The following is a 24,529-nucleotide window of genomic DNA, read 5'->3' as shown; positions in this document are numbered from 1 at the left end:
TTTACCTCATCTCTTCTCGTGATCACTAAAGTCGGAACGACCCGCCACGGTATCCCAGCCACGGCGCTGGCGACAGAAATAAGCTCTGCATTCTGCGCGCGTGCTCAGCTCACGTTGACTTCTTACCTATCTTCTGGAACACTCACACAGTCCGCAAGCCTTACCTGAATCTCAAGGCAGACAGCCTCGTCTCGGCCACGATGAGCCATCCAGCAACTCACGAGGACGAGGACGAGGACGAGATTGTGCTCAAACCTCGACCGAGACGCCCGTTCGAACTATCGTCAGGACCGCCGACACCCACCGGTGGAGACGCACCATTACTTCCCTCAAGCCTTGACACATCATTCAACAAATCGACAACCGACACAAGCACCACTCCTTCTCGAAGTCGAAGCTTCCTCAACCTTACAACATCCACACTCTTCGGCATCTACCAACCGGCCGGATTTGGCACAGAAACCAGCAATCCAACACCATGGGGTGACGGAGCTCAAACACCCGCAGATGGACGACCCTCATTCGACTTCGCCCGAGGTAGTCCGTCGGATCCGACGTTTGAAAGAGGCAAGGACGGCAAGATCAAGAGAAGGGACACTAATGCACACCTCAATCGACCTCACGTTCGGCGGACGGGCTTCAAAGGATACCTACTCCCTCTGATTGGAAGACTGGTGGCACTCTTCTCCGTCGGCGTTCTTTACGGGCTACTGATCAGCCACCTTCACGACCGCCAACGCATCGCACCGGTCTCGGTGAACCTCGACCGTGGCAGTTGGTTGTACTTGGCATTTTGGGGCACAGCAGCTATGGTATTTGGTGAAGCTCTACCATTGGCCGACGTCTTTTGGGCGCCGGATGAGGACAGTATCGTGGATGACAGCGAGAAAGAGCAGAGGAAGGCGCGAGGAACGGGAGGATGGCAGGACATTGTGAGGTCGATCGGAGCTTTCGTTGGACTTGCGTTCGCCATTCGGAAGCTTCCCTGGCAGTCGACATTGCAGCTTTCGCTCACGCTCGCACTTGTTAACCCGGCACTGTGGTACCTGATCGACCGCTCTCCTCCAGGTCTCATCCTCTCTGGACTGGTTTCTGTCGGCGGCACGGCGATTATACTGGGTATCAATCCAGCTCTGGTACCTTCACCGTCACCGATCGAGCTCTTACAAGGCCACGTTGGAAAGCGCGGGCTTGTCAACGGCACTGTGAATGCGTTGCAGGATGAGGGCCACGTCTTGGGCATTTTCAGCCATGAGACGGTGGGAGTTGCGACTTGGATCGCCAGCGTACTGTTCGTGAGCGCGGTGTGTTTCGGCAACATCGGTCGGCAACTGGCGCCGCAGAAGGCGTAGAGTAGTCCGAGTGGCAGTATAGATGAGTAAAGCGTGACATTCGCATTTGCGGACGTGGACGCTTGCAGGACGAGGCTGACAGCTTGTCGGATGTACAAAGTGGTATGACTACATGATCCTATTGTTTCATTTCGTCCTCCCATCTCACCGCACTGCCTCATGGGAGCGCCCAGTCGTCCCGTCTGCAAAGTGGGCGCTCCCGTTGTAGAGGCGAGAAGTCTGACGAATGAAGTTGGAATCGGTGGAGGCGAGGTACTGACACGCTACGTGAGCCTCGCATCGGGAAGCCCTTGCCGAAAACTTTGAAATTGAACACTGGAACAGATTTGACAACTTCGCCGTGTTGTCGATGTTGATATTCTACGGACACTTTGCCGTATCGAAGCTCTTGAAATGAATGATGAATTACACCAGACGACGCTCGCATTCAAACCACAAATCGATTGAGAAGCAAAATATACACAAGACTCCACTCAGTGCCATCGCTCTTGAGCGCTCCACACTATGCCCGCACATCGCTGACAAGCCATTGCAGACACTCGCATCTTTCACGCTCCATCTAGACGGTAGCCCTGTTCTCCGGAACGCAGAAATCCTTCCTCGCCAGCTCGGCCTGGGGTCCAGTCTCGGAGTAGATCGTGGTGTTGCCAAAGTAAGAGTAGTGATTGCCGTTCATCGCGTTGACGTAGTAGGCGAGCTGGAGCTGGTTGTGCTTGTCGATGTAGGCGCCGATCGACTGGGTCTCGGAGACGAAGGTGCAGTCGATGTACGAGGTGGCGGTGGTGTTGCCGCGGCATTCGGTGATGATGTCGACGGCTGGGTGGTTCTGCTCGGAGCCCACGATGGTGACGTTGAAGGCGTAGTAGCAGCCGGAGGTGCAGCCGAAGGAGCAGTCGGTGACGTTGAAGTAGTTATGCTTGAGGTCGGGAACGCTGATGGCGTTTGTGAGGGCGGCGGCGCCGGCCAGGAGGGTCAGGTAGTTGGAGAGCATGTTTGTTGGTCGGAGTGGGTTTTTTGGATTGATTGAGATATTGTGTTGGTCTGCTCGTGGATGAGATGCGATGTTGGAATGTTGATGTGAGAATGAATCTACGGACGGATACGCCGGAGACTTATACCTTGATCATACCCTGCTCGGAAACCGGCTCCGTCATGAACTATATCTGAATACGAAGAGTGGACGCGGTTCTTCAACGTAGATCCCGTCTCCACATGACGCTGAAAATGGAGGAAATCGTCCAGGTTGATGCATTGCGGATTCTATATTTACCGCTGGGTTTGCATCCGGGGCCCGTCCGAGGCTGATCTTGCCAATCGAGTGGAGCTTATTCCTTGGCCTGCGTCAAGCACCCCTGCAAGAGCCTTTCTTCTTCAGGGATCATTGCTCGACTTTACGACCAGACATGGGTCCAGGGTTGGACGTCAGTGAGAGGTGAGTACGAGCTGCAGGAGTCCGTAACTGCACGATCTTGAAATACGAGAACAGCGAGTTGGTGAGTGTCATTTTATGCTGGGCAGCACGATCGACTCCTTCAGAACATCACTGCCGTCGAGCTAACAACTTGCTAATACGGCCCACTTGTATAATACGGCCCACTTGTACGAATAGGACACCACTTCTCCAGTTTTACTGCCGTGTACGGCAGTCATCATTCTTCCTAGCAATCCTGCAAGTGCTTTCTTCTCACCGCCATGCGATACGAAATATACGAGCTTGATATATCCTTGGCGAGAGACCAAGATGTCCTCGTAGAATCCGTATACATCGCCGTTTCATGCCAAATCTGGTACGGACTCTGCATCAATGCTTGGAGATCGCGAGATGCGGCCTTTTTTCACTTCGTGTAGACCTTCTTGATCTCTCGGCACACCGCATCCGTGACCTCCTTTGTGCCAGCCTTGCCGCCCAGGTCTCTCGTGAGTATTCCCTGTCCGCAAACCTCCTCCACACACTCCAAAAGTCGATCCGCAGCAGCGTTCTCTCCCAACCATGTCAGCATTTCAGCAGCCGTCCAGAAGGTCGCCACAGGGTTCGCAACACCCTTCCCCGTGATGTCGAAAGCGGAACCATGGATTGGCTCGAACATGCTAGGATTCTTCCTTGTCGGATCGAGGTTTGACGTCGGCGCAATGCCGATGGACCCTGCGAGTGCGGCTGCAAGATCGGAGAGGATGTCTGCGTGCAAATTCGTGGCAACGATCGTGTCAATGCTCTGAGGTTGCAACACCATCCGGCAAGTCATGGCGTCGACAAGCATGCGGTCCACCGTCACATCTGGAAAGTCCTTCGCAACCTCAGTGGCGATCTCATCCCACATCACCATTCCGAATCGTTGGGCATTCGACTTCGACACGACAGTCAAGAGCTTCCTCGGTCGCTTCTGTGCGGTCTCAAAGGCGAATCGGATGAGTCTCTCCACGCAATGCCGAGTGAAGATGGCGACCTCTGTGCTGGTCTCCCACGGCAGGCCACGATGTGACCGACCACCCTGTCCAGCATACTCTCCTTCGCTGTTCTCGCGGATGATGACCCAGTCGAGATCTCCTGTTGATGCGTTTCGAAGTGGCGATTGTGTTCCCTTGAAGATCCGTGTCGGCCTAACGTTGGCGTATTGCTGGAATGGCTGGCAGATGGCTAAGCGGAGACCCCAGAGTGAGATGTGATCCGGTACGTCTGAGAATCATATCAGCGATGTAGCAATCACCATATTCCATGATCTTCACATACCCGGCGCACCAACGGCTCCAAACAGGATAGCATCGTGCTTCTTCAAAGACTCCAAACCTCCATCGGGAATGTATTTGCCAGTCTTCTTGTACGTCTCGGATGACCAGTCGTAGTGCTCAAAGTGAAGCTTGAAGGATCCGTTCGCATCGCTGAGGGTCTGCAAGACTTGAACGCCTGCATCGACAACTTCGGGGCCAATGCCATCAGCTCCGATGCAGGCGATGCTGTATGTTGGCTGGTCCGAGACGGCGATTGGAGACATGGCTGTATGCTTGTCAGAACGGATAACGACCTGATGGATTTTTTCCACGTCCTGTCGCGAATACGGTCGTATATATGTGTATATCAATGGTCTGGCTAAGTGAATATGCAAGACGCAGTACGTCAAATTTGGCTGAAGGTCTCGGCTGAAAGATCAAGCGGGGACGAATTTCACGTGCAAGATACCTTATTCTAAAGAGCAGAAGGGTCGGGACGCCAAGCCTTCCAAATCCAACTCCAACTTCCTCTCTCACCGGGTTGACTAAACCTCCACGGCGTCTACCACTACTACTACACTATGAACAGCGACGAAACGGCTTTCCCGTTATTACTACCTGTGTCGTCTTGTTATTTTAAGCTATTAATATTGTCCTTACTATCAAGACTCGGTGCGCAATTACTGCTAGAACTTTCGAGCCTCCTATACGAGGAGACATAACTAGTGTTCTTCTACTAAGACTCCTAGGACTCTTAAACACCCGCTATCGACGAATCTACGCACAGCAGCGACTATATAGACGACGACGAGCTTCTAGACGGTCCTTCAAGCCCCCTAGAAGACGCGTATTCGTAGTTTCAGACACAACTACTACCTAGCTCTAATATACTAGAGCTAGAGCCGGAGCTACTAACGGAGACTTAGGTTATTGCCCTAAGCAATAGGGATCCTGCTAAGGAGGCTATATAGCGTAACGGCAACGACAACAACACTAGCTATATACTTATAAGAAGGCGTGTAAGGGCGTTGTCGACTAAGGGCGTAGAGGCAACAATAACGCTAGCTAAACAAACGAGAAGGAAGTCGGTAACCTTTACGCTTCCTCCTAACTACATCGACAGCGATACGGTAGTGCCTCTAATAGGCGGCACAGCAGTCTAAATGCTACCTAAAAAGGCACCTAAGAGGGCACCTAAGGGCACGGCTCGTACAGCGGTAAATGCTAATAAGAGGAAGGAACGAGCGGCCGATAAAGCGAGTAAACTAGCTGTTTCGAGGGCAGCCGAGGTAGCAGCAGATAAAGGGCCTAAACTAGTTGTTAAGCCGGTATCGAAGAGGGCTCTAAAACTACTACTACTATCGTCCGATATTAATAGCAAGTTATACGATCTATCTCTTAATATAGCTAACTAACCTCGTTGTGTTTTTAGTGCTATCCGACGACTATAGCGTAGTATAGAGCCTAGCCGACTAAGCTACCGGCCAGCTGTTACAGGAGTCTTAGCCGCAGTCGACTCCGGTACCCTCCTCGTCTACAAAACGCTATAAATCTACGCCTACGCTATCCGAGTAATACTCCGTTCTTACTACCTACAGGGTCTTATTTAATAGCTAGAAGCTTAAGGACTTTAGTTGTATATACACTAGTAAGCGAATACAGATCTAAGACTTAGTTAATAAGGCCAGAGGGTTAGCTACAGAGTATGCATAACGACAAGGCTTAAGGAAGCGGCTTGCCGAGCGAACGGCGGTGTTAGAGGCTCGCAGACATAGCAAGCAAGCTGTAAACGTGCCTATCGACTACGACGAGGACTCTACTACGCTATCGTTTATAGAGTCGTTAAGTCCCTATATTAGACACTTCGCAGGCTTCTATTTAACCCTGCTTATAACAGAGCACTAGCACAACGTAGCACCGGACGGAGCAGCTAAGGCTGCTGCGATATTAGTCGAATTCGACTCCGATAAACTTACGCCGCTAGACGACGAGGATACACCTAAGGGCAGACGACTAGCTAATAACCGGACGAAGGAGGCATTTAATGTTTAGAGGGACACCTTCTTAAAGCTTATAAACATGCATAAGTGTTAGGACAGGTTTTGTAGCGTTAGCTCTAACAAGACGTCTACGTTCGTAGGCTGCATAATATTCCGTAGTTAGCACTTCGGCGTAAACAGTAAGACCCTTAGCGACTAGAGCAATTGCATTAAGGCTAATACTACTACGATAGATGCTATGCCGCTGCATCTTATAGAGACGGTGTTTTAGATAAACGAGGACTCTACGAGAGGCAAGAAGAAGGTAGTGGCCGACTAGCTAATATAGCAGCAACAATAGCTATTGCTACCCCCCCCTCCTTACTAGTACTACTACCCTCCACCGCCGTCTATACTACTACCGGCCGTAGCAGTATCGCAACGTAGTAGCCCTCTAGGGCAGAAGGAAGAGCTTAATAAGGTTAAGAACGTAGAAGGTTACTATACATAGCTTAGTAACAGATATCCTACAATGCAAACGATCTTAATAGAGGTCGTTGCCGCTGCTCTATTAGACGACTTCTAGACTCTAGACATACTAAAGGAAGAGCCTAACGAGCGCTTAGAGCGTATAGTTAGACAAAGGGGTATTCGTAAGTAGCTACAAGACAAGGACAACATTAAGAAGTATCTAAGGCTGTTAGAGGCTATGCAGGAGGTGCGAGGATAGTTGTTATCGACTTGGAGGTAGTAGAGTTTAAGCTAAAGCCGAGTCCGGAAGCTAGTTAATTGTTGTACACGCGATATCTCTACCGCTACAAATCCGATTATGTTCGTTCTTTTTTTACGCTTTACCGATAGCGACGAGCTACAATATAGTACATATATGTTAATAGATAACAATCATCTTTAATAGACGGTGTTAATACAAAGTCGAATAATATTCTCCGCAACTAGTGCGGCGCTAGCGTTAGGACCCTTATTTTTAGCGTTAAATTCTCCTTGGCGGCAAACCTAATACTTTCCTATATGGCCGCGCAATCGTTCCTCTACATTCTCCAAACACAGACATATAGTTACCGAGATAAGGCAGCGCGCTAGTATTACAAAAAAGAACGGGGAGGATCGGTTGCGAAATAGTAAAGATATATACATTCTCGGTATTCGTAGATCGAGGGGCAAGAAATCTAAGTCGGATTCAAGAACCCTAAGAACCTTAAATTCTATGAATTACGACACGACTAACTTGCATCAATTGTTGCACCACAACAACACAACTAAATTCGCTAGTTATTTTTTTGCGTAACAGCATAGAGCCTACGCTGTGTAATAAATCACATATTATAAGTATAAAACGCGTGCGTAGGTGCGCGGTGTAGACTACAGCTGAGAGCGGATGCTCCCGCTTCCCCGCGGAGGTAACGGAATTTGGGGTTTAGCCTTAAAGCTTACAAGCTTGGCGAATTCTTAGATATTACAACACCTCTTTAATAGCTGATATTACTACTACTACGACATATGAAAAATAAGTAAGCACAAAGGGCTTCTAGAGCAAGATAAGGGCTTTCGATTAAGCCTACGATAACAGGAATCGGCTCGTTAGGGGCCGAGATATAGCCCTCGAGGGCTACTGCAATATATAATAGGCTTTAAACAAGTTTATATGCTTAACCCCTCTGTCCTAATACTTACAAGCTATAGTAAGAAACGCCTTAAACTTCTTAATCTAGTTATCCTCGCTATATACTAGCATTAGGTTATAGTGCCTTCGTATCTAATACTTTAGCAACTTAAACGTCTTCTTAATAGGGTTGTAGTCCGGCGAGTAGGGTAGAAGGAACAGTAGACGGACGCTATATGTAGAGCACATCTCTCGAAGAGTATTGTTGTTTGTTTGTTTGTTCCATTTACGTCCTTTCGGAGTCCAAGACTATGTAGGACGGCTTTGCCATAAAGGCAAAGCAGTAGATCTAGTTACAATCAGATTTTTCGGTATTCTTTAACCTTAGGGGAGACCCCGTGCCTAAGGTAATGCCAAAGGACTTCAAACGCGAGACAAAGGAAATCAAACGAGTGTTGCAGCCCAAGGCTGCAGAATTTTCGCGCCAAGCTTTTGCAGAATTTTCAGCGGATCCTTCCGCTTCGCACACACACACACGCTGCAAATTCGAATACAAAATTCGAATGCAAAGCAGCTGTCCAACTCGCTGTCTTCTCTTGTCCTTAATATGCCTTTGTAGAACTGCATCGCTTCCAAACGCATACAGCTACGCAGGTTAATCGCAGAGTTGTAGATTCCACCGACTGTTCTAGCTCTTTAAAGTGCATGTATACTTCCTTCGAGGGTGACGAAGTCTCTAGAGAAGGGACATACGATTTCGGTTCGGATTTCGAGGAGGTGCGCGTATAGGGCAGAGTAGACTGTTTCTTCTTCTTCTTCTTCTTCTTGTTTGTAGCGTTTGTAGCGTAGAGGGCGTTCGAATCGTGCTGTTGTTCTGTAGCTTGTGTTTCGAGGTAGATTTCGAGGAGGATTTCGAGAAGGATTTCGAGAAAGATTTCGAGGCGGATTTCGAGAAGGATTTCGGGCGGATTTCGAGAGGTTTTCGAGGAGGTTTCTTCCAGACTGTCTTGGTTTCCCTTCCGAGGAAGGTACTTACGACGGCCACCGCGTGAAGGTGCAGTCTGTTCGGCCGTCTCTCTCGAAGAGTAGCTCGTTTATAGGTAGCACAGTTATCTATAATAATAACGCTACGTAGTGCCGGAAACCGTCCACAACGTGGAAGGACGCATGTTTGTATCTACTATATAAAGTCCTTAGAGGTAACACTGCCCTGCTTAATTAGAGGCTTAGAAAGATAACCGTCGACAGTGTAGGCTAGTAGAACACTAAATCGCTTAGAGTAGTGTAGGTATTAAATATCTCTTACTTGTGAGCCCCTTAGCGACTATCCCCTTCTCCTTAATGCTAGTTTATTACTTACATATGTCTTATTAACATATATAAGCTAGCACGCTATAAGCTCTTGCACTTATGCTTAAAACATTGCCCTTATAATAGCATCTCGTTAAGCAGCCGTCCGAGCTAGTATCTTGTTTGTAAAGTCCTTATCTGCGAGACAGCGGCCAACCGTCTATTTAGACACCTACAGTCTATGTCGTTCGTATAGCAGCTCTTGTAGTTCTTTACACTAGAGCTATAGTCGTTCGATAACGCACTCGAGGATATAGTCTCTGTAATGTAGCTTAATTATTCGTAGCCGGCTACTAGGGCAAGGGAAGACGGTGCTAGTAAGGTTGTATCGTTTAATGCGCACGTAGATAGAAGTGCGAGAGCCTCTACTATCGTTCAGAAGTAGGTTAACAACGTCCGGAGCAGTCCAGCGGTCGAGAAGGCATGCTTCTATTAAGTTCTCGTCCTGCCTCGTAAGGCTTCTTCGAGCTAATACGCCGGTAGCGGTAGCGCTACGAGGTATAGTTAGATATTAATAAAAAGCATATCAGGCGATAGCTTGCAACGAGAGCTTTAAGATAAGGCACTTCTAAAGATGTTTAATGCAGTATTGCAGGTGTGATAGTCGTAAAGAGAATTAATAGCTACATTGGTAAGAGGAAGTTGGAGTTGGATTTGGAAGGCTTGGCGTCCCGACCCTTCTGCTCTTTAGAATATGCATCGGAGCAACACCTGCAGAATCATGAGCGCACCTGGAACACTCAACACCGCGCCTGATGAGCGAGGTAAACGAGGCCTTGCCGTATCACCAAGTACTCCAAAACGGCTGTGTTACGACGGCAGCTTTTTGCAACACGCATAGACGGCACAAGCTTAACCGTTCGGTGGTATCGACGTCACTCCGGTTGTTGTGAACCCCTCTCGATCATGTAAGTAAGACGGAGTAAGTCGATCAGTCTTCTCTGTGCTCTTACACCCACACACCTCTGTCATCATTCTGCCACCGGCAAACAGCACGCCAACATGTCTGAAGTCAACATCGTCGCCATCCTTCACCCAGCACAGGGCAAAAGCGATCGCGTACGTGGTGTTGTCGAACATGCGTCCACGGCAACTGATCCAGCTGCAGGTCAAAGAGCTCCTCCAAGGAATGTGCAAGGACGTCCACCAGAAAGAAGACTACACTCTCCGCTACATCGCCACCGAGCAGATCGGAGCCGAGGGTACTCCAGACATCGTGATGATTGAGACGTAAGCTCAGGAAATGTGGCCATGAATTCAGACCTGAAGACCTGACATCCGGCAGATACAAGTCCAAGGAGGCCGCGGACAAGCATACGCAAGAGCCGCACTTCAAAGAGCTGTTCGCCACTATGGAGAAGGAAGGACTCATGGCCAAGGCGCCGTATCTTGCGCAGACCGTTTCCAAGGCCGGGTTTGATCTTGACAGGAAGTTGATTTGATGACCTTGTGTCTCGCTTCCATCATCTTGCAGGTGTTGCATAAGTACAAGATACATTGAGGACTTCATGAACTCGTCGCAATTCGTCCACCATCCTCCCGGCAACATTCACTCGTGTTGCAACACACCTGCTCAATACAGCGAAAAGCTGCCGTTGAGCGGCAAGTCCAAGACGCTCTTCCCAACATATACCTCGTACTCTCCCGAAGGCGTGGTCCAAGTTTGGTTCTGCGTGTTCCAATACGAAATGTCCTTACGACGAAGGCTGAAGTTGACTTTCGCGGATTCTCCTGGCTCGATGTAGACTTTTTGGAAGCCGCGCAAGGTACGTGTGTTTGCGTTGTTGCCTTGATCAGCCTTTGGCACAGGAATTTGGATGTACAGCTGTGCCACTTCCGCTGCGGCGACTGATCCAGTATTCTTTACAACGGCGCTGACGAGACCAACTTTGTCAAACAAAGACTGCAGACCACCAGGACCGACATCGTTTCTATCGACGTTCTGGTTGGTGGTGTCATTCTCATACACGGGTGCGGTGCTCGGTGCTCCAGCTGTCGAAGTTGCGTTCATGTCGATGTTCAAGCCAGAGTACTCGAATGTGGTATACGTCAGGCCGTACCCAAATTCGAATCTTGGAGTCACGCCGCGAGCCAGGAAGCCGCGATAGTCGATGTTCACTCCTTCATCAAAGTCGCACTGCGGAGATTGGGAGTCGTCTTTGCAAGGACCTTGCAATTTCCCGTAATCGGAAGGTGATTTTGCAACGGTATATGGTAGTCGTCCGGAAGGGCTGACCTCGCCGTAAAGTATTTGTACAACCGAACGTCCGCTATCCTGTCCAGGGAGATGACCGAACATCACAGCTGTGACATTGTCGTTATCGATCCAGGCATCCACAAGTCGTATCCCGGCATTGTGTATGACCACGATGGTGTTGTTACACTGAGCTGCAACATTTTTGACCAGCTCGTCGGACTCTTCATCAGCAAGACCCGGTCTATCCCACGCCTCGGAGGCATACTCGTTGATGAATACCAAGCAAGCATCAGATCCGGCAACGACCCCTGGAGCTGAGGAGTGGAAGTCGTAGTAGATTGATGTGTCATCCTGATATGCCCTGTTCTGAAGAGCATCGTACGGCGCACTGATGTATGCAGGCGAGTTCGATCCGGATCCACCGCCGACGATGAGAGTTCCAAGTGCTGTCTGAGGAGCATTTGTCAAAGGTTCGTTTGAGCCGATCTCCTGCGACTGCGGTTGTTGTAGTCCGATATTCTCCCAGTTTTGCGCAAAGATCGACTGTCCTGGATTGAACGATGTCTGTTCAACTGCATCGTAGCCAAAGATTGACATGATTCGCAGCCTGCCCAACGGAAGCGCATTGGCTTTATTCTTCACCAGCACATGACCTTCGACCGCCTGCTGGAGTAGCGAGCTCTTTGACGCAGGGTCCTTCGCATCGACGTATTCATGTGGCTGAAGGAGATCTGGTGGCATGCCAACTCCAGTGGCCGGAAAGTCGGAATCGTCTTGCCCAAATTGGTACCATGTGGCGATAATACGAGTTGCCATGTCCGTCAATCGGGTTTCATTCAGCTCGTTGCCTTGCACAGCCTTTGCAAGCTGGTCATCATCCCAGTAGCTGGACAGAGGCATGGCCATATCAAGCCCGCCATTCGCTGACTCGATCCCAGAATGCTGAGCCACCCAATCGGACACCACGAAGCCTTGGAAGTTGAGCTCTCCTTTGAGCAGACTGTTCATGGCTTTGCTGTTTTCGCAAGCATATGTCCCGTTGATGCGGTTGTACGAACACATGACAGAGCCGACGCCCGCGTACAGTGCATCTTGAAAAGGCCACATGTACAGCTCGTGCATGGTACGGTCGTCCAGGTTCGAGCTCGAGCTGAGAATCGTGCCGTCATCATCCTCGATCGGGTTGCGATTCGTCTCTTGTTCGTTGGCGATCCAGTGTTTGATGCTCGCGATGACACTTTCCTGGAGGCCTCGTACTGACTGCGCTCCCAAGATGCCATCGAGATACGCATCTGCACCAAAGCCTTCCCAATTCCTGCCTCCTTGAGCGATCCGACCGATTGGTCCGACGACAGGTCCCAGGGCAACATTCACACCTTTGCGCTTGAATTCTGCGCCCATGAATCTAGCACGCTGGTACGCAAGGGTCGAATTCCAAGATGCGCCAATGTGGACGGCTGATGCATATGCATTGACTCCATCAGTATCTCGGACACCATTTCCTGCGTCGTGAAGGCACATTCCGGGAAAGCCAACTCGAGGTGCAGATCCAGACAAGCCAACGCAGCCGGTATGCTCAGTGGATTGACCAACAGTCAGATTGTTCATCTCCTCGAGCGTCATCTTACCGACCATCGTACGGGCTTTGTCGTATGCCTGTGACCAGTTCCCGGCGCCATAGCCTTGCGCTGTTGAGTGTGAGCCAAGCGATCTCCTACTGCTTGCAATTGTCGGGAAAGTGTTAAACGTACGTGAAGGCAATACTACCGGACTGGTGAAGTGCGATTTTCCACGGCGTGGAAGCAAAGCCAGCAATCCAAGCAGCGGGAGTAGCACAATCATTGTTGCGGCTGCGATCACCACTCGCTTGTGTTTACGGCAGAATTGTGCGGCTCTCGATGGATTTGGGCCTGCTAGAAAAGGTGTATGCTCGGTTGCAAAGGTGACAGCGGCGGATTTCTCCATCAATGCGGTCTGGAGATCTTTGTTGACATTTGCTCAAGCCAAGTGGTGTTGTTGTTGTTGTTGTTGTGGAAAAACTGGCATATCAGTAGTCAAAGATTGTGTTGATCTGAGAAGTGGTGAATTGAAATGACGACGCCGTGAAGGCAGACAGAAGGAGCAGTATGTTTGGCGGTGGTGTCGCGATTGCCTCACTTTGCGAAAGTCGACTCATGTTTGTGGTAGTTCGCATGGCGATGATGATCGTGTGCACGGTCCATGTGTTTCAGGATATACCACGACTCGATCGTGCTGCACCGGGAGGAATGATTGAGTACTCACAAAGAATGAACAAGATTCGGCTGTTCTGCAGGACTGCGCGATCGCAGCTTGAAGATGAAAGCGACCGGCCCACGGAAGGACCATTTGGCACACGTACCATTGGAAATGAATGCACGCAGTTCCGCTATGCGACGATTGAGAGAGTCATGCACGCACCGTCATGATCCGTGGGTAGACGAGAAGGTCTTGAGAATGTGAAAGCAATGGCGCTGTGCTCTTGTCGTCGAAAGGCTCTTGGCTCCACCTCACCAACTGCTGTCTGTCAAAGTCCCATGTCGCCGTTTCTGTTGGCAAATACGGCAAACCTTCGATGCGGCATCTTCTTGTTCATAAACGAACTTGCAACCTCTCGGACCTCGGGTATAAACCTGGCAGAAGTGTTACTCGCGAACTGATCGTCTTGACGTTCATTGTACATTCAATGCTAACACCACCCCGTCCCATTCCGTTACGCCAGCTCCGTGTCCTGTTGTCCTCACTGCAATTTCTTTTGAGCCTGAGGACCGTTCTCCTTGCTGAATGCTCCATACGAGACCTCAAGTCCGGCAATGGCGTACAGTCCGACGTAGAGGATGGAGAGCAGGAGGATACTGACGAACAGACCCATGAAGATACCTGAGATATTGTCAGTGTCGTTGTGTAGTTATACAGCGGCTTCGCAACGTACCAGGCGTCAAGAACTGGTACTTCTCAAACAGCGGCAGGTTCTCCTGACCCCACGTCTCGTTCTTCTTGTTGGCGTGCACACTCAACTCTCCGATATCACGCTTGAGGTCTGTGTGCATGCCTGCTGGATATGGCGGCTCGTCGTACTCGTAGTGCTCCCTGCTGACGTCTGCGGGTGTGGAAACGAAGATGATCACATGTGAAGTGTGGTTGGCCAGAACAGAATGGAGTTCTGCATCAAGTGTCTCGTCGGACGCGCGGAGGGTCTCCATTCGCAAACTTTGAGCTGCATCTGCTGCCAGGGTAGGAAGCAGTGTTGGTTGTAAGATGGCGGCCTTGCCTTTGAGACCTGAGCTCAGATAGGCTTCCGTGCTCATCTTCTCGATATTGCACTTCCTGCTCAGTTCATTCGCGACACTCCACACATCGACCTCGCCCAGTACTTCCGGCACCTGCACAATGCTCTTATATTCGCTGCTCGCTATTCTCCTCGACATGTGGGGCATCGCAGTGCCATCGCGGAGATCGGAGGCGTGGGCGCCAGGCTGGTCGACGAAGACGTATAGAGACGCGGCGCAATCGCTCAGGGCTGATGTGAGACCCTCTTCGACGTGCGAGGCTGTAGACAGTTGTGCTGTGTGGAGTGAAGAGTCGGGTTTGATGCTGGTCGAGATGATTAGCTTGACGGACTGTGACGGACTGCGGACGGGCACCTTACGCTCCTGTAGAGAGTATGAAGAACGGGCTGGCGTCGCGATACGCTTGAGCCGCAGTGGCTGTTGCCAGAAGTGCTCCGAATTGTCGTATCAGCATCTTGTTAGGTGGGATATGTGTTGAAGATGGGTTGGCCACGCTCTGGTATTGACGGCTCGACTGTGAGAGAGGTGACACTCACGGATAGTCCCGCTCCTCAGATGCGCTAGCAAGTTGGAAGAGACCGAGGTGAAAGCACCCGGACAGCGACAACTTCATTTCCATACAACCTGGCGTAGAGCTACAGTCCGACCAAGCCAGAGACGAAGACTTGCAGGCCTTGCGTCTCTGCAGCCTGTTTGTAGTCGTCTTACCGGCGACTGTACGTCGGAGTGTCCTCCACAATCGAGGAGATCCCGCATCTGTCACGGGCAGAAAGGCGCAGTATCTACGCCTCCCTTGATCCTGGATTCGACTGCAGACTCCTGCACGTGCATACCAGTTCGCCTGCCATATGATTGAAATCTAGTCATTCTTGCTCATATGTCGATGCATGCCTGAGGCACCAGAAGCTTCTTAGCGTGAACTCGTGGAGGGTCTTCCATTTCGGCATCCCACCTCCAATGTCGTCACACTGAGAGCAACTATTTGAGCTGTGTCTTTCTGCCCCCAGCATTCCTCTCGAGTCCAGGCTACAGCGACGTTGCTAGTTGCCGAACAAATTGACCATCAAGGTCATCACCAGCTATCTCAGCCGCTACTCCGACTTCGAATCATGGCAGCGATAAATCCTCTTCCGAATGGTGGGCCAGACGCGACAGGCGGACGAAGTAGAGGAGGCCCTCGAGGAAGAGCCCGAGGTGGACACCGGGGAGAGGGTGGTGGAAGAGGAGGACAATTTCACGGACAATCAGACAGCCGCGGTGTTGAGAGATACGGCGACAATGAAGGCAACAGAGGCCGTGGACGAGGGCGAGGAAGAGGTCAAGGGCGAGGACGAGGGAATCGAGATCGAGCAGGAAGTCTACAACAAAACGGCGCAATCCTTTCCAGCGAACAAAGTCAAAGGCCGGCCCAAGGACCTCCGCATCCAGGAGGAGAAGGCGTTCTTGGTGATCGTCTAACCAAGGATGCTGCAGCCGACCTAGGCGAAGGAGAGGATGCAGAGGGTGCAGAGGACGATGTCGAGGCGGAGGTGTGCTTCATTTGCGCATCGCCTGTCGACCACAACAGTGTGGCTCCTTGCAATCACCGTACCTGCCACATTTGCGCTCTTCGACTGCGTGCACTGTACAAGACGAAGGCCTGCGCGCACTGCAGAACTGAGGCAGCACATGTCATCTTTACCGACGATGCCGAGAAACGATACGAGGACTTTCAAAAAGGGGACTTCTTCCGCGAGGACAAGAATCTGGGTATCAGTTATGAGAAGCCGGAGATTTTCGAGGATACGGTCTTGCTGCTGAGATACAACTGTCCTGATCACGACTGCGATGTTGCATGCCTGGGATGGCCGGACTTGCATCGCCATGTGCGGAGTGTGCATCAAAAGGTGATGTGCGATCTCTGCACACGAAACAAGAAGGTTTTCACACACGAGCATGAGCTGTTCACACAACAAGAGTTGCGCAAGCATGAGAAGTTCGGTGACGACAACCCAGGCGCAGTGGATCAGAGTGGTTTCAAAGGACATCCTGAGTGCGGCTTTTGTCGGAAGCGATTCTACGGCGACGATGAGTTGTACACGCATTGTAGAGACAACCACGAGCGGTGTCACGTTTGCGATCGAAGAACGGGAGGACAGACTCCAGCATACTTCCAGAACTACGAAGCGCTCGAAGCACATTTCGGCAAGGATCACTACCCGTGCTTGGACTCGGAATGCTTGGAAAAGAAGTTTGTGGTGTTCGATTCAGAGATGGATCTGAAGGCTCATCAACTGGAGTCTCATCCCAACGGTTTGTCCAAGGATGCGAGAAGAGACGCTCGAAGGGTCGACCTCTCGACATTCGACTACAGACCGCAATACCAAGAACCTCAACGAGGAGGAAGAGGTGGTAGAAGGGCCGGCAGAGGGCGAGACCCAAATGCGGAAGGTGTGCCAGCTGTCGCCTCAGGCCACATGTCACGAGCAGAAGCGGCTTACCAGCGCGAAAGAGAGATCCATAGCGCTCAGTCGGTGTCTGCACGGTCGTTTGGTGGCCAGCTAAGCGCACCCACACCAGTCGCGCAGTCTGTCCCTCGACCGGCGGCACGGCAGGGCAACAACACTCTTCCACCTCCAGCACCAGCACATGATGGGGCTCGATCTGGTGCAACATCGCCAAGACCAACGGAAGCGCTCACTCCGCAGGAGCAGGCGCGGCGTGTCCGACATGCGGCTGTGACTGAGCGCGCTACAAACCTCCTCCGCAACGATCAGGTCAAGTTGAACGAGTTCCGAGAGCGAATCTCGACCTACCGCAAAGATGGCATCTCCGCAGGCGACCTCATCGACGCCTTCTTTGCCCTTTTCGACACGAGTTCTGACGAGCTCGGAAAATTGGTTAAAGAACTGGCTGAAATCTTCGAAATCTCCTCCAAGCGCGACGGCTTACTAAAAGCATGGTCCGACTGGAAGGCCATCAACGAAGACTACCCGACTCTTCCTGGTCCTGCAGGCGCCAACACCACCGCAGCAGGCGTCCTAGGTAAAGGTGTGGGCACATCTCGTGTACTCAAGCTCAAGTCCTCGACTGCGCAATCCTCCCGCTCAAATGTGGGCAGACAAGCCTCATGGGGCACCGCAGGTTCCTCTTCCTCCAGCCCTGGAAATCCCTTCCCATCTCTACCACCTCGCAACGGTGGTCCTGCACCTCGCGGCCCAACCTCATCGAGAGCACCTCCAGCATCCACACCCAGCTGGCTCGCCATTCGACCTGCCGTCTCCGCCGCGGTGTCATCTTCCAGCTCCGCAAGACCGTCCGCTGCTTCCAGCCGTACAGCATCGTCGACAAACTCCACCCGCGGTAAAGACGCCTTCCCATCACTTCCGGCAGCGAAGAAGCCTACATCAACGGTCTTTTCCCCTGGATATACCGGACTGGGTGTTATTAGGAATAACGCTAACCAAGCTTCGGTCAATGCATGGGGTGGTTCCAGCGGCAATGCTTCCGGAGCGAGCACACCAGCTGTCGGCGCTGATGACGAAGGCGCTGGAAAGAAGAAGGGCAACAAAGGTAAGAAGCAAATGTTGTTCCAGTGGGGTTAAGTATGTGTATAGAATGTGCGCTTGAGTGGGAATTGGATATGGCTGCCGTCGGCGTACAGATATAGAGCCTAGGCATGGACGCTTGGATATGTCTAGTCTGGCCGGATCAGCTTGGTCACCGCAATTGGGAATCTCGGCATCGGAAGCCTGATACGAGGCAAGTCGATCGGTATAACGAAGTCACGACAACATTCGCGCAGTGTACAGAGACAACAAGCATCCGACCACACGGACTTCACCACTTCAGCATAGGTGTTTTGACATCCGGCTCTGCAGGAAACGACGCGCCGTGCGGAAGAGGACGGAGGCCGAATAAGATGACTTGCACGCCATGCTGCTATGCTACCTGATTTACGATGGTCGTGCATGCTTCACGACAGACCTCGCTTGCTGCATAATCCTCGCCGAACGTTTTCCGCCTCCCACCCATGACATGAGATTGTGAAAGCAGAGTGACCGGCGCGATCCATTGCGATCTCAGTCCCATGAGCACACAACCGAAAAAGCAAAAGCCTGAAGTGTGTAAGCGCGAGAGCTGAAAAGGTGGGGAGATAAGTGTGCGTACTGCAGAGTCATGTCGCGAATCGAATGGCTGGGCTCAGCACTTGAGTGTGCAGCCATTGCTCCATTCGGTACTCGCATCGCAGAGGTCCAATGTGTTAGAATGCTCGTCGTTGCGGCAATCACCGGAGTATACCCTGCGACGAGAGTTAGTCCTCTGCAGAGGCACGGCGCAAAGCCTCTTCCGATGGCGCAGACATTGCCTTTAAGAGAATTTACCTGCAAAGAGCGCCCGTGCGCGTTGTGCCCAGACAGACTCGATCTTGACAATAGCCTGCGCAGTCATGATGACGGTACCCGGTGACTTGAACTTTGCATTGGTCATTTCCTGCTTGGTCGCGGCAAGCGCAATAGTGAGGCGCTTCGCATTCTTCCGAGGTGACCATGGAAAGGAGGGTTGAGATGAAGAACAGCTGAAGGAACATCATGTTGGGCGTCCTGAGGGATCGTCGTTGAGCTGGCTTGTGCTGGCGGGAGGAAGTATGGTCTGAGATGGCTTGCAGTGAATGTCTTCTTCGGAGAGGAGGAAATAAGTTGTCAAAGACAGGAACAAAAGCGAGAAGGTGCGGGCGGCGCTGTATATGCGGCCAACCATACCCATGGCCATTCGCGGCATGGATCACCGCTAGGAAAACAACAATACGAGGGCGATATGGTCGTGGCCTGTTCGTCAGGGAGATGAACCACACCCACTCGAGGCCTGGGACTTGCTCCTACCTTGCAAAGGCGGACAGCCCTCCGAACTCTCCAATGCCCTCCATTCGCGAGATTTACACTAATCCACTGACAGAGGCCATATCATTTACAGCTCTTTCTGCTTCGACCTTGGCTGGGTGATGTTGCTTCATAAGAAGCTCGGGGTCCTGCAGCTGCACACTGAGCACGAGCTTTTCGAAGGAGGTACTGGAAAGGTGGTGGGACGGAGACGCCTGCAGCGTGCAACCATGTCCTCAAGCTCAGGCTCAAGTCCAGGGGAGGATTGGTGGGCGTTCTGGTCAGCAGGCCATCAACCTCTTACCAATTACTCCGATGCGTCCACCCTCCGAAAAGTATTCGACCGGCAAAGGAGCGGTAGAAACCTCCCAGTGAAGCCTTGAGCTCATTCCAATGTCATTTCAATGAGAGCATCATCACAGCCTTGAAGAGGACGGAGTTATTTACCCGCACAATCCTTTCGGAGTGGACTCCGTCGCAGGTTTCGCTCCCTTGTCAATTCGACTATTCATGACTTCCAGCATTGCTGTGATCCCTGGTGAAGTTAGATCAAGCCAACAGCCGCCAGATGCCGTTTCATCAATCTGGTGCTCGCGCTCGCTTAAACTTTGCACCTTAGTCGCTGAGGCGTCCGAGCACCATACGCAAAGAGTTTGCCAAATCGTCGCCGGGCTCAGGCCACTCAGGTTCAGGTCAGCCGCATCTGAGTCTGGAAGATGTCTGCCACAAACGAAATTGTCGAAACTATTAAGTTGAGACCGTTTCAGCTCAGGTAAGACAACGAGGGGAACAACCAGCGCATGTTTCGTCCGCACCAGCTTTTGAGGTCGACGATCAGAACGTCTAGAACGGTTGTCAGCACACGGGACCGGGGAAACATCTGCATTGCAGAATTATGAGCATTGGGCAACTTGCGCATATGAGCTAATTGACTCAGGCGGGAGCGCCATCAAGCACGCGAATGCAAGCATGGAGATCCATCGCTCTTCAGAGTCCAGCGTCGGTCAGCTGGCGTATCGCACATTCGGCCGCGTGAGCATCGTAGTCACGTCCGCGGCCGCAGGACTTTTTCGAGCCCGAGCTGTGGCAATGGTCGATGAGATGGCGGGTCTGGTTGGCAAGGCTGAAGGTCCCAGCCGTTTCGGGCAATGACTTCTGTGGCGTGATGGCCATAAGACCCTCTTGAATCCGCGATTGGAGACCAGAAGATCCTAAAATAAGAATTAGGCATACAGTCTTTGATGTTGTCTCAATGGGCATGTAACACCCAGCAGAGATGTCGTGACCGTTGGCTGAACGATGACGTTCCTCCGATCGAAGTCGAGACAAACGCTGAGAGCGTTGAACTGGGAGCAGTCTCGTCGCTCAATGCACGCAACGACAGGCCGCAAATGATAGAGACAACGGGAACCGGGTATCTCATCCAAGATTGCAGGCAAACAGTCGCGATCCCTCGCAGCGACCTGAAGAGGGAAATGCCGTCGTACGCAAGTCTTCGCACATACTTCGATACATACTCACCGCATCGCAAGCCAACAAAATCGCTGAGCTAGAGCTAGCAGTAGCAAGCAAGAGAAATGAGGTCAGGTGGTCCATGCAAGTAGATATTTCTCGATCGATCTCGACATCTCTGGCATGGTGTGGCTGTGTGCCAGGTGCGGCTTCGTCGGATTTGAGAAGCCGGAGACGAAGGTGTGGTAGAAGATCGGTGCGGCGAAAAAGAGAGGGCGTTTCGGTAGTCGGAATATGCACGTTTGTTTCTGTAGTTACCTGCGATTTTGGAGTGATGAACGGTGCGGCAAACATGCCGATGGCATGCGCGAGGACGAACGATGAGCGACGGAGGGCTTGACGGATGAACAGGGCGATGCAATGATATGGCGATGAAACGCCGATGGTGCCAGTTGACATTTGCGTATACTGTACCTGTCCACCTTCTGCCCAACAGCATGCGAAGCAGCCTTTGACAAGGGTCGGGCTCCACGATCACATCAGCAGAGACCAGTCCTCGACGAATACAGCAAGCGCCGACCAGGTGACTCGAGATCGAGCGATGGAGGGTCGAAACGAAGACGTATAGACGTCAGCCATGAACGGTTCGCAGGTCGCAAATGTCTTGCAGGAGGTGAACCAGGTGGTCTCCTTGATGGCAACCATTTTCTTGGAACAGAGTGATGTTCATGGTTCCATGGTAGACGCCAGCGACAGCTGCATGCAGCTCGCACTCGGCTTCGTTGAATCCGGAAGCCGGGCGCGGTGGCATTGCCTGGCGGAACACACGTCGCGACATCCCAAAATTGCAAACGAAAATGGCGGCGAGTGCACGCGAGTTTATAGACTCGTGTCTGTTTTGGGTTTGGTGGAAGGTTCACTATCGTCGGCGGGTCGTGGAGAGGTAATAAGGTACGAAGTAGGGATTGGGTCATGACGTGGTGCTCGTGCTGCCAGCCCGATCGACTGATCGTCTTTGCAGGAGGATCTCACCCTCTATCGGATCCGGTTGCTATTCTTGTGGAAGAACACGATGGCTTGTACGAATCCGGTGAATGCGGAGACCATGTACATGGGAGCATTCTATTATACTCACCTCGTATGCGACGTGTACGGTATTCTACTCCAGGACATCGACGTCTGGCGAAAGCGAGAGTTAGACTTGGCACATTATCACGCAAGGTACACGCCACGAGTGCCACAAGCCCACAATCGCTTGCAGAGTGAAGCTTGGCGACTATTGTTCGCTACCGAAGTGTACCTGCAGTGACACCGACATCATACAGGCGGTGGAGCACATTGGGACAGATGAAACATGGTACACCGCTCCTCGGTGAGTCCTCGTTGACATTTGACATCTGGGCATGGAGAAACAATCTTCGATGAGAAGCGGTCTATCGTAGTGCTAGTATCGTGCAATTGCGGACAACACAAGTCTGATGCTGATCAGAAATGTCATCAATTGCCGTGGGAGGGACAATCCGCAAGCCTGCCCACCATGGCACCAACCCAGTTTTACGCCGAGCAACCCAGTTTCCACTGGCACACCTTCAGCTGATTTAGGGCTCAGAAAGGAACACGCTCCGAACTGACCTTGACCAGTCATATGGTCAAGTACGCAATCCGGCACATTTCGGCTCCCGCGTCTTGCGAGGTCACAAGACGGTCTGCAGACTTCTCGAGGAGCGACGACTCGCCGACGATGCCACGCGCCAGCACGCTACTGGTTAGAAGTGTGTCACTTTTGAGTTGTCACTGACACGACAGTGACCTATGTCTATCGAAGTGTACCTGCGCTGGCGTGCATGCGGTCAAATCCGAGACAGCAATCTCGAGGTCGGTGTGAAGAAGCCTCCGCGGGCGAGTGCATACCGCCTTGTGCACGAGCGGGAATGTGCATTGCGGTGTGTATCAAACGGGTATACATGTACTGCCCAATAAGATGTGCCGGCAATAGTGTGGTGCCAGCAAGAGTGATGTATCTCCATGTCACTACTGATGGGAGGTACGATGATACGGAGTGCACGAGGGAGGTGTGGATCACTGGGATCGCACGAGTGCTTTCTCCTCTTGGTCCACCTGCCTCAGCCGTGCTCCGCGCCATCTGTCGACTATCGACCCACGCATTAAACTTCGTGTACCTTGGGTAAGAGTGCGCGCGGATGGTGTGAGCGGGACCTGCAGGCAAACAGACTCACCTTGGCGGATCTGGCGGATACCTTGGCCAGGTAGAACTAGTTTGCCGAGTAGCAGAACTAAACCATGGTCGCTCCGCCCCAAGTGCAGCCACGATTCTGATCCAGGCACCGATGCTGGATTGGTCCGCCAACACAACCTTACCAACGGTTCGCTCGTGGCCTAGTCCGCCTTTTTGCTGCGCGGCGTCATCATGCAAGTCCAAATAGGTACATTGGCAGGCCTGACGAAGGAGCGGCCGGCTGACCAGGTGGTCGGCATACACGCATTCGTGCCTATATACCTCCAGCATTCCCGGTTGTCGCACCACTTGCTCGAGACACACCGCAAAGCTTTTCTGCAGCGCCACCTCATGATTGACTGCCAGGAGCCAGCTCATCATCACACCTCTGGTGATATATGATGTACTGACCCTCTCTTCGCCGTTGCATCCACCTCTTACCTGCCACCCCGCCGTTTGACTAAGCGACCGTTTGACTGAGGTGCCAGCCTCACCTCACACCTCACATCAAGATGATGCCTCGCTCACCAAAACGCAATGGATTCATCCTGGAGGGAGAATCACCAATACTAGACCGTAGTCCACCTGGTCTATCATACTCTCCACGATCCTCCGAAGAAAGCATCGACCGACCCATGACACCACAATCCTACGACATGCCTGAACTACTACCCGGCTTCCATTTCTCAACCACCGATCAAGATGTAGACGTCTTGAAGTTTCACAACTTGGCTGCTCAAATGCTGTCTGGTGAATCTTCCAAGGAACGTTTCGTCAAGTCCATCGAGGATGACTCGTCAATTCGGCAAAGATCCTTGCAATACGATCTTGGATTGGACTCTCCACAACGCGAGCATGTTGGCACACGGCACAGCAACCACATGGAGGCATGTCCAGAGTGTGGCGACATGTTCCTTGCTGACTACCTGCCCACCCACCTCGCGAGCGGTCTTGGAGGATGCGATGGCATGCTCCAATCATCGTTTGCTCCGGAGATCGACGAGGCGTATGTTGACGAGTCTGTCGGCCCTTCCAAATCTCAATACTACTGGATCTACCAAGGCGACTATACCTGGAACAAGGACGATCAACCACGCTGTGACTCTGGCTGCGAATTTGACGGCTTCGACTTTGGCTTCAACGACGTAATTCACGTCGATCAGACCATGGCATATGTCAAGACCCTTCTCCAACGACCTGTCTCCGAACTTCCACAAGAGTCCTGCGATCTCTGCGGAGACGTCTTTCGTTCTGGTAGCGGCGAGCTCGCTCAGCATATTGGCCAGCACTCTATGGACTTCACCCAAAAACGCCACAAGTGTGAGGAGTGTCAAATCTTCTTCGCCAACGAGAAAGACCTCGACCGCCACCTCCAGTCCGCCGACCTCAACCAACATTGTGGCTTCACATTCCGCCACGATATTTCTTTCTGCACCGGTCACCACCCTCCCACACATCACTCCAACGAC

General features: G+C 51.9%; 8 protein-coding genes across 8 annotated transcripts; 2 read left to right on the top strand and 6 right to left on the bottom strand.

Annotated features, from left to right (window-relative positions):
• Positions 1-720: 720 nt before the first annotated feature.
• On the top strand, positions 721-1,409 carry MYCGRDRAFT_105184 (uncharacterized protein; the record flags this gene model as incomplete). Its single annotated transcript, XM_003851127.1, has 1 exon — positions 721-1,409. The coding sequence occupies one exon, from the start codon at positions 810-812 to the stop codon at positions 1,350-1,352; it is 543 nt and encodes a 180-aa protein (XP_003851175.1).
• Positions 1,410-1,742: 333 nt separating this feature from the next.
• MYCGRDRAFT_105182 (uncharacterized protein) lies at positions 1,743-2,413 on the bottom strand (the record flags this gene model as incomplete). The annotated part of the gene is made up of 1 exon (XM_003850638.1): positions 1,743-2,413. The coding sequence occupies one exon, from the start codon at positions 2,341-2,343 to the stop codon at positions 1,912-1,914; it is 432 nt and encodes a 143-aa protein (XP_003850686.1).
• Positions 2,414-2,974: 561 nt separating this feature from the next.
• Positions 2,975-4,390, bottom strand: MYCGRDRAFT_60792 (uncharacterized protein; the record flags this gene model as incomplete). The annotated part of the gene is made up of 2 exons (XM_003850637.1): positions 2,975-4,026; positions 4,081-4,390. 2 exons carry the CDS (start codon positions 4,340-4,342, stop codon positions 3,188-3,190), a joined length of 1,101 nt encoding a protein of 366 aa, XP_003850685.1.
• A 6,191-nt stretch (positions 4,391-10,581) lies between these two features.
• Positions 10,582-13,047, bottom strand: MgBGL6 (putative beta-glucosidase; the record flags this gene model as incomplete). The annotated part of the gene is made up of 2 exons (XM_003850636.1): positions 10,582-11,724; positions 11,779-13,047. 2 exons carry the CDS (start codon positions 13,045-13,047, stop codon positions 10,582-10,584), a joined length of 2,412 nt encoding a protein of 803 aa, XP_003850684.1.
• Positions 13,048-13,870: 823 nt separating this feature from the next.
• Positions 13,871-15,259, bottom strand: MYCGRDRAFT_105180 (uncharacterized protein; the record flags this gene model as incomplete). The annotated part of the gene is made up of 3 exons (XM_003850635.1): positions 13,871-14,103; positions 14,156-14,817; positions 14,873-15,259. The coding sequence occupies 3 exons, from the start codon at positions 14,965-14,967 to the stop codon at positions 13,964-13,966; spliced, it is 897 nt and encodes a 298-aa protein (XP_003850683.1).
• A 233-nt stretch (positions 15,260-15,492) lies between these two features.
• MYCGRDRAFT_110162 (uncharacterized protein) lies at positions 15,493-18,349 on the top strand (the record flags this gene model as incomplete). Its single annotated transcript, XM_003851128.1, has 3 exons — positions 15,493-15,959; positions 16,151-18,065; positions 18,345-18,349. 3 exons carry the CDS (start codon positions 15,648-15,650, stop codon positions 18,347-18,349), a joined length of 2,232 nt encoding a protein of 743 aa, XP_003851176.1.
• A 2,010-nt stretch (positions 18,350-20,359) lies between these two features.
• Positions 20,360-21,283, bottom strand: MYCGRDRAFT_94431 (uncharacterized protein; the record flags this gene model as incomplete). Its single annotated transcript, XM_003850634.1, has 3 exons — positions 20,360-20,583; positions 20,894-20,921; positions 21,143-21,283. 3 exons carry the CDS (start codon positions 21,281-21,283, stop codon positions 20,360-20,362), a joined length of 393 nt encoding a protein of 130 aa, XP_003850682.1.
• Positions 21,284-23,384: 2,101 nt separating this feature from the next.
• On the bottom strand, positions 23,385-24,515 carry MYCGRDRAFT_105176 (uncharacterized protein; the record flags this gene model as incomplete). The annotated part of the gene is made up of 1 exon (XM_003850633.1): positions 23,385-24,515. One exon carries the CDS (start codon positions 24,455-24,457, stop codon positions 24,038-24,040), a length of 420 nt encoding a protein of 139 aa, XP_003850681.1.
• Between the last annotated feature and the right edge of the window lie 14 nt (positions 24,516-24,529).

This window comes from Zymoseptoria tritici, chromosome 7 (genome assembly GCF_000219625.1).
Source record: "Zymoseptoria tritici IPO323 chromosome 7, whole genome shotgun sequence".
Taxonomy (NCBI): domain Eukaryota; kingdom Fungi; phylum Ascomycota; class Dothideomycetes; order Mycosphaerellales; family Mycosphaerellaceae; genus Zymoseptoria; species Zymoseptoria tritici.
Note: the sequence above shows the minus strand (reverse complement) of the source record. Positions and strands in the feature narration are given on the sequence as shown.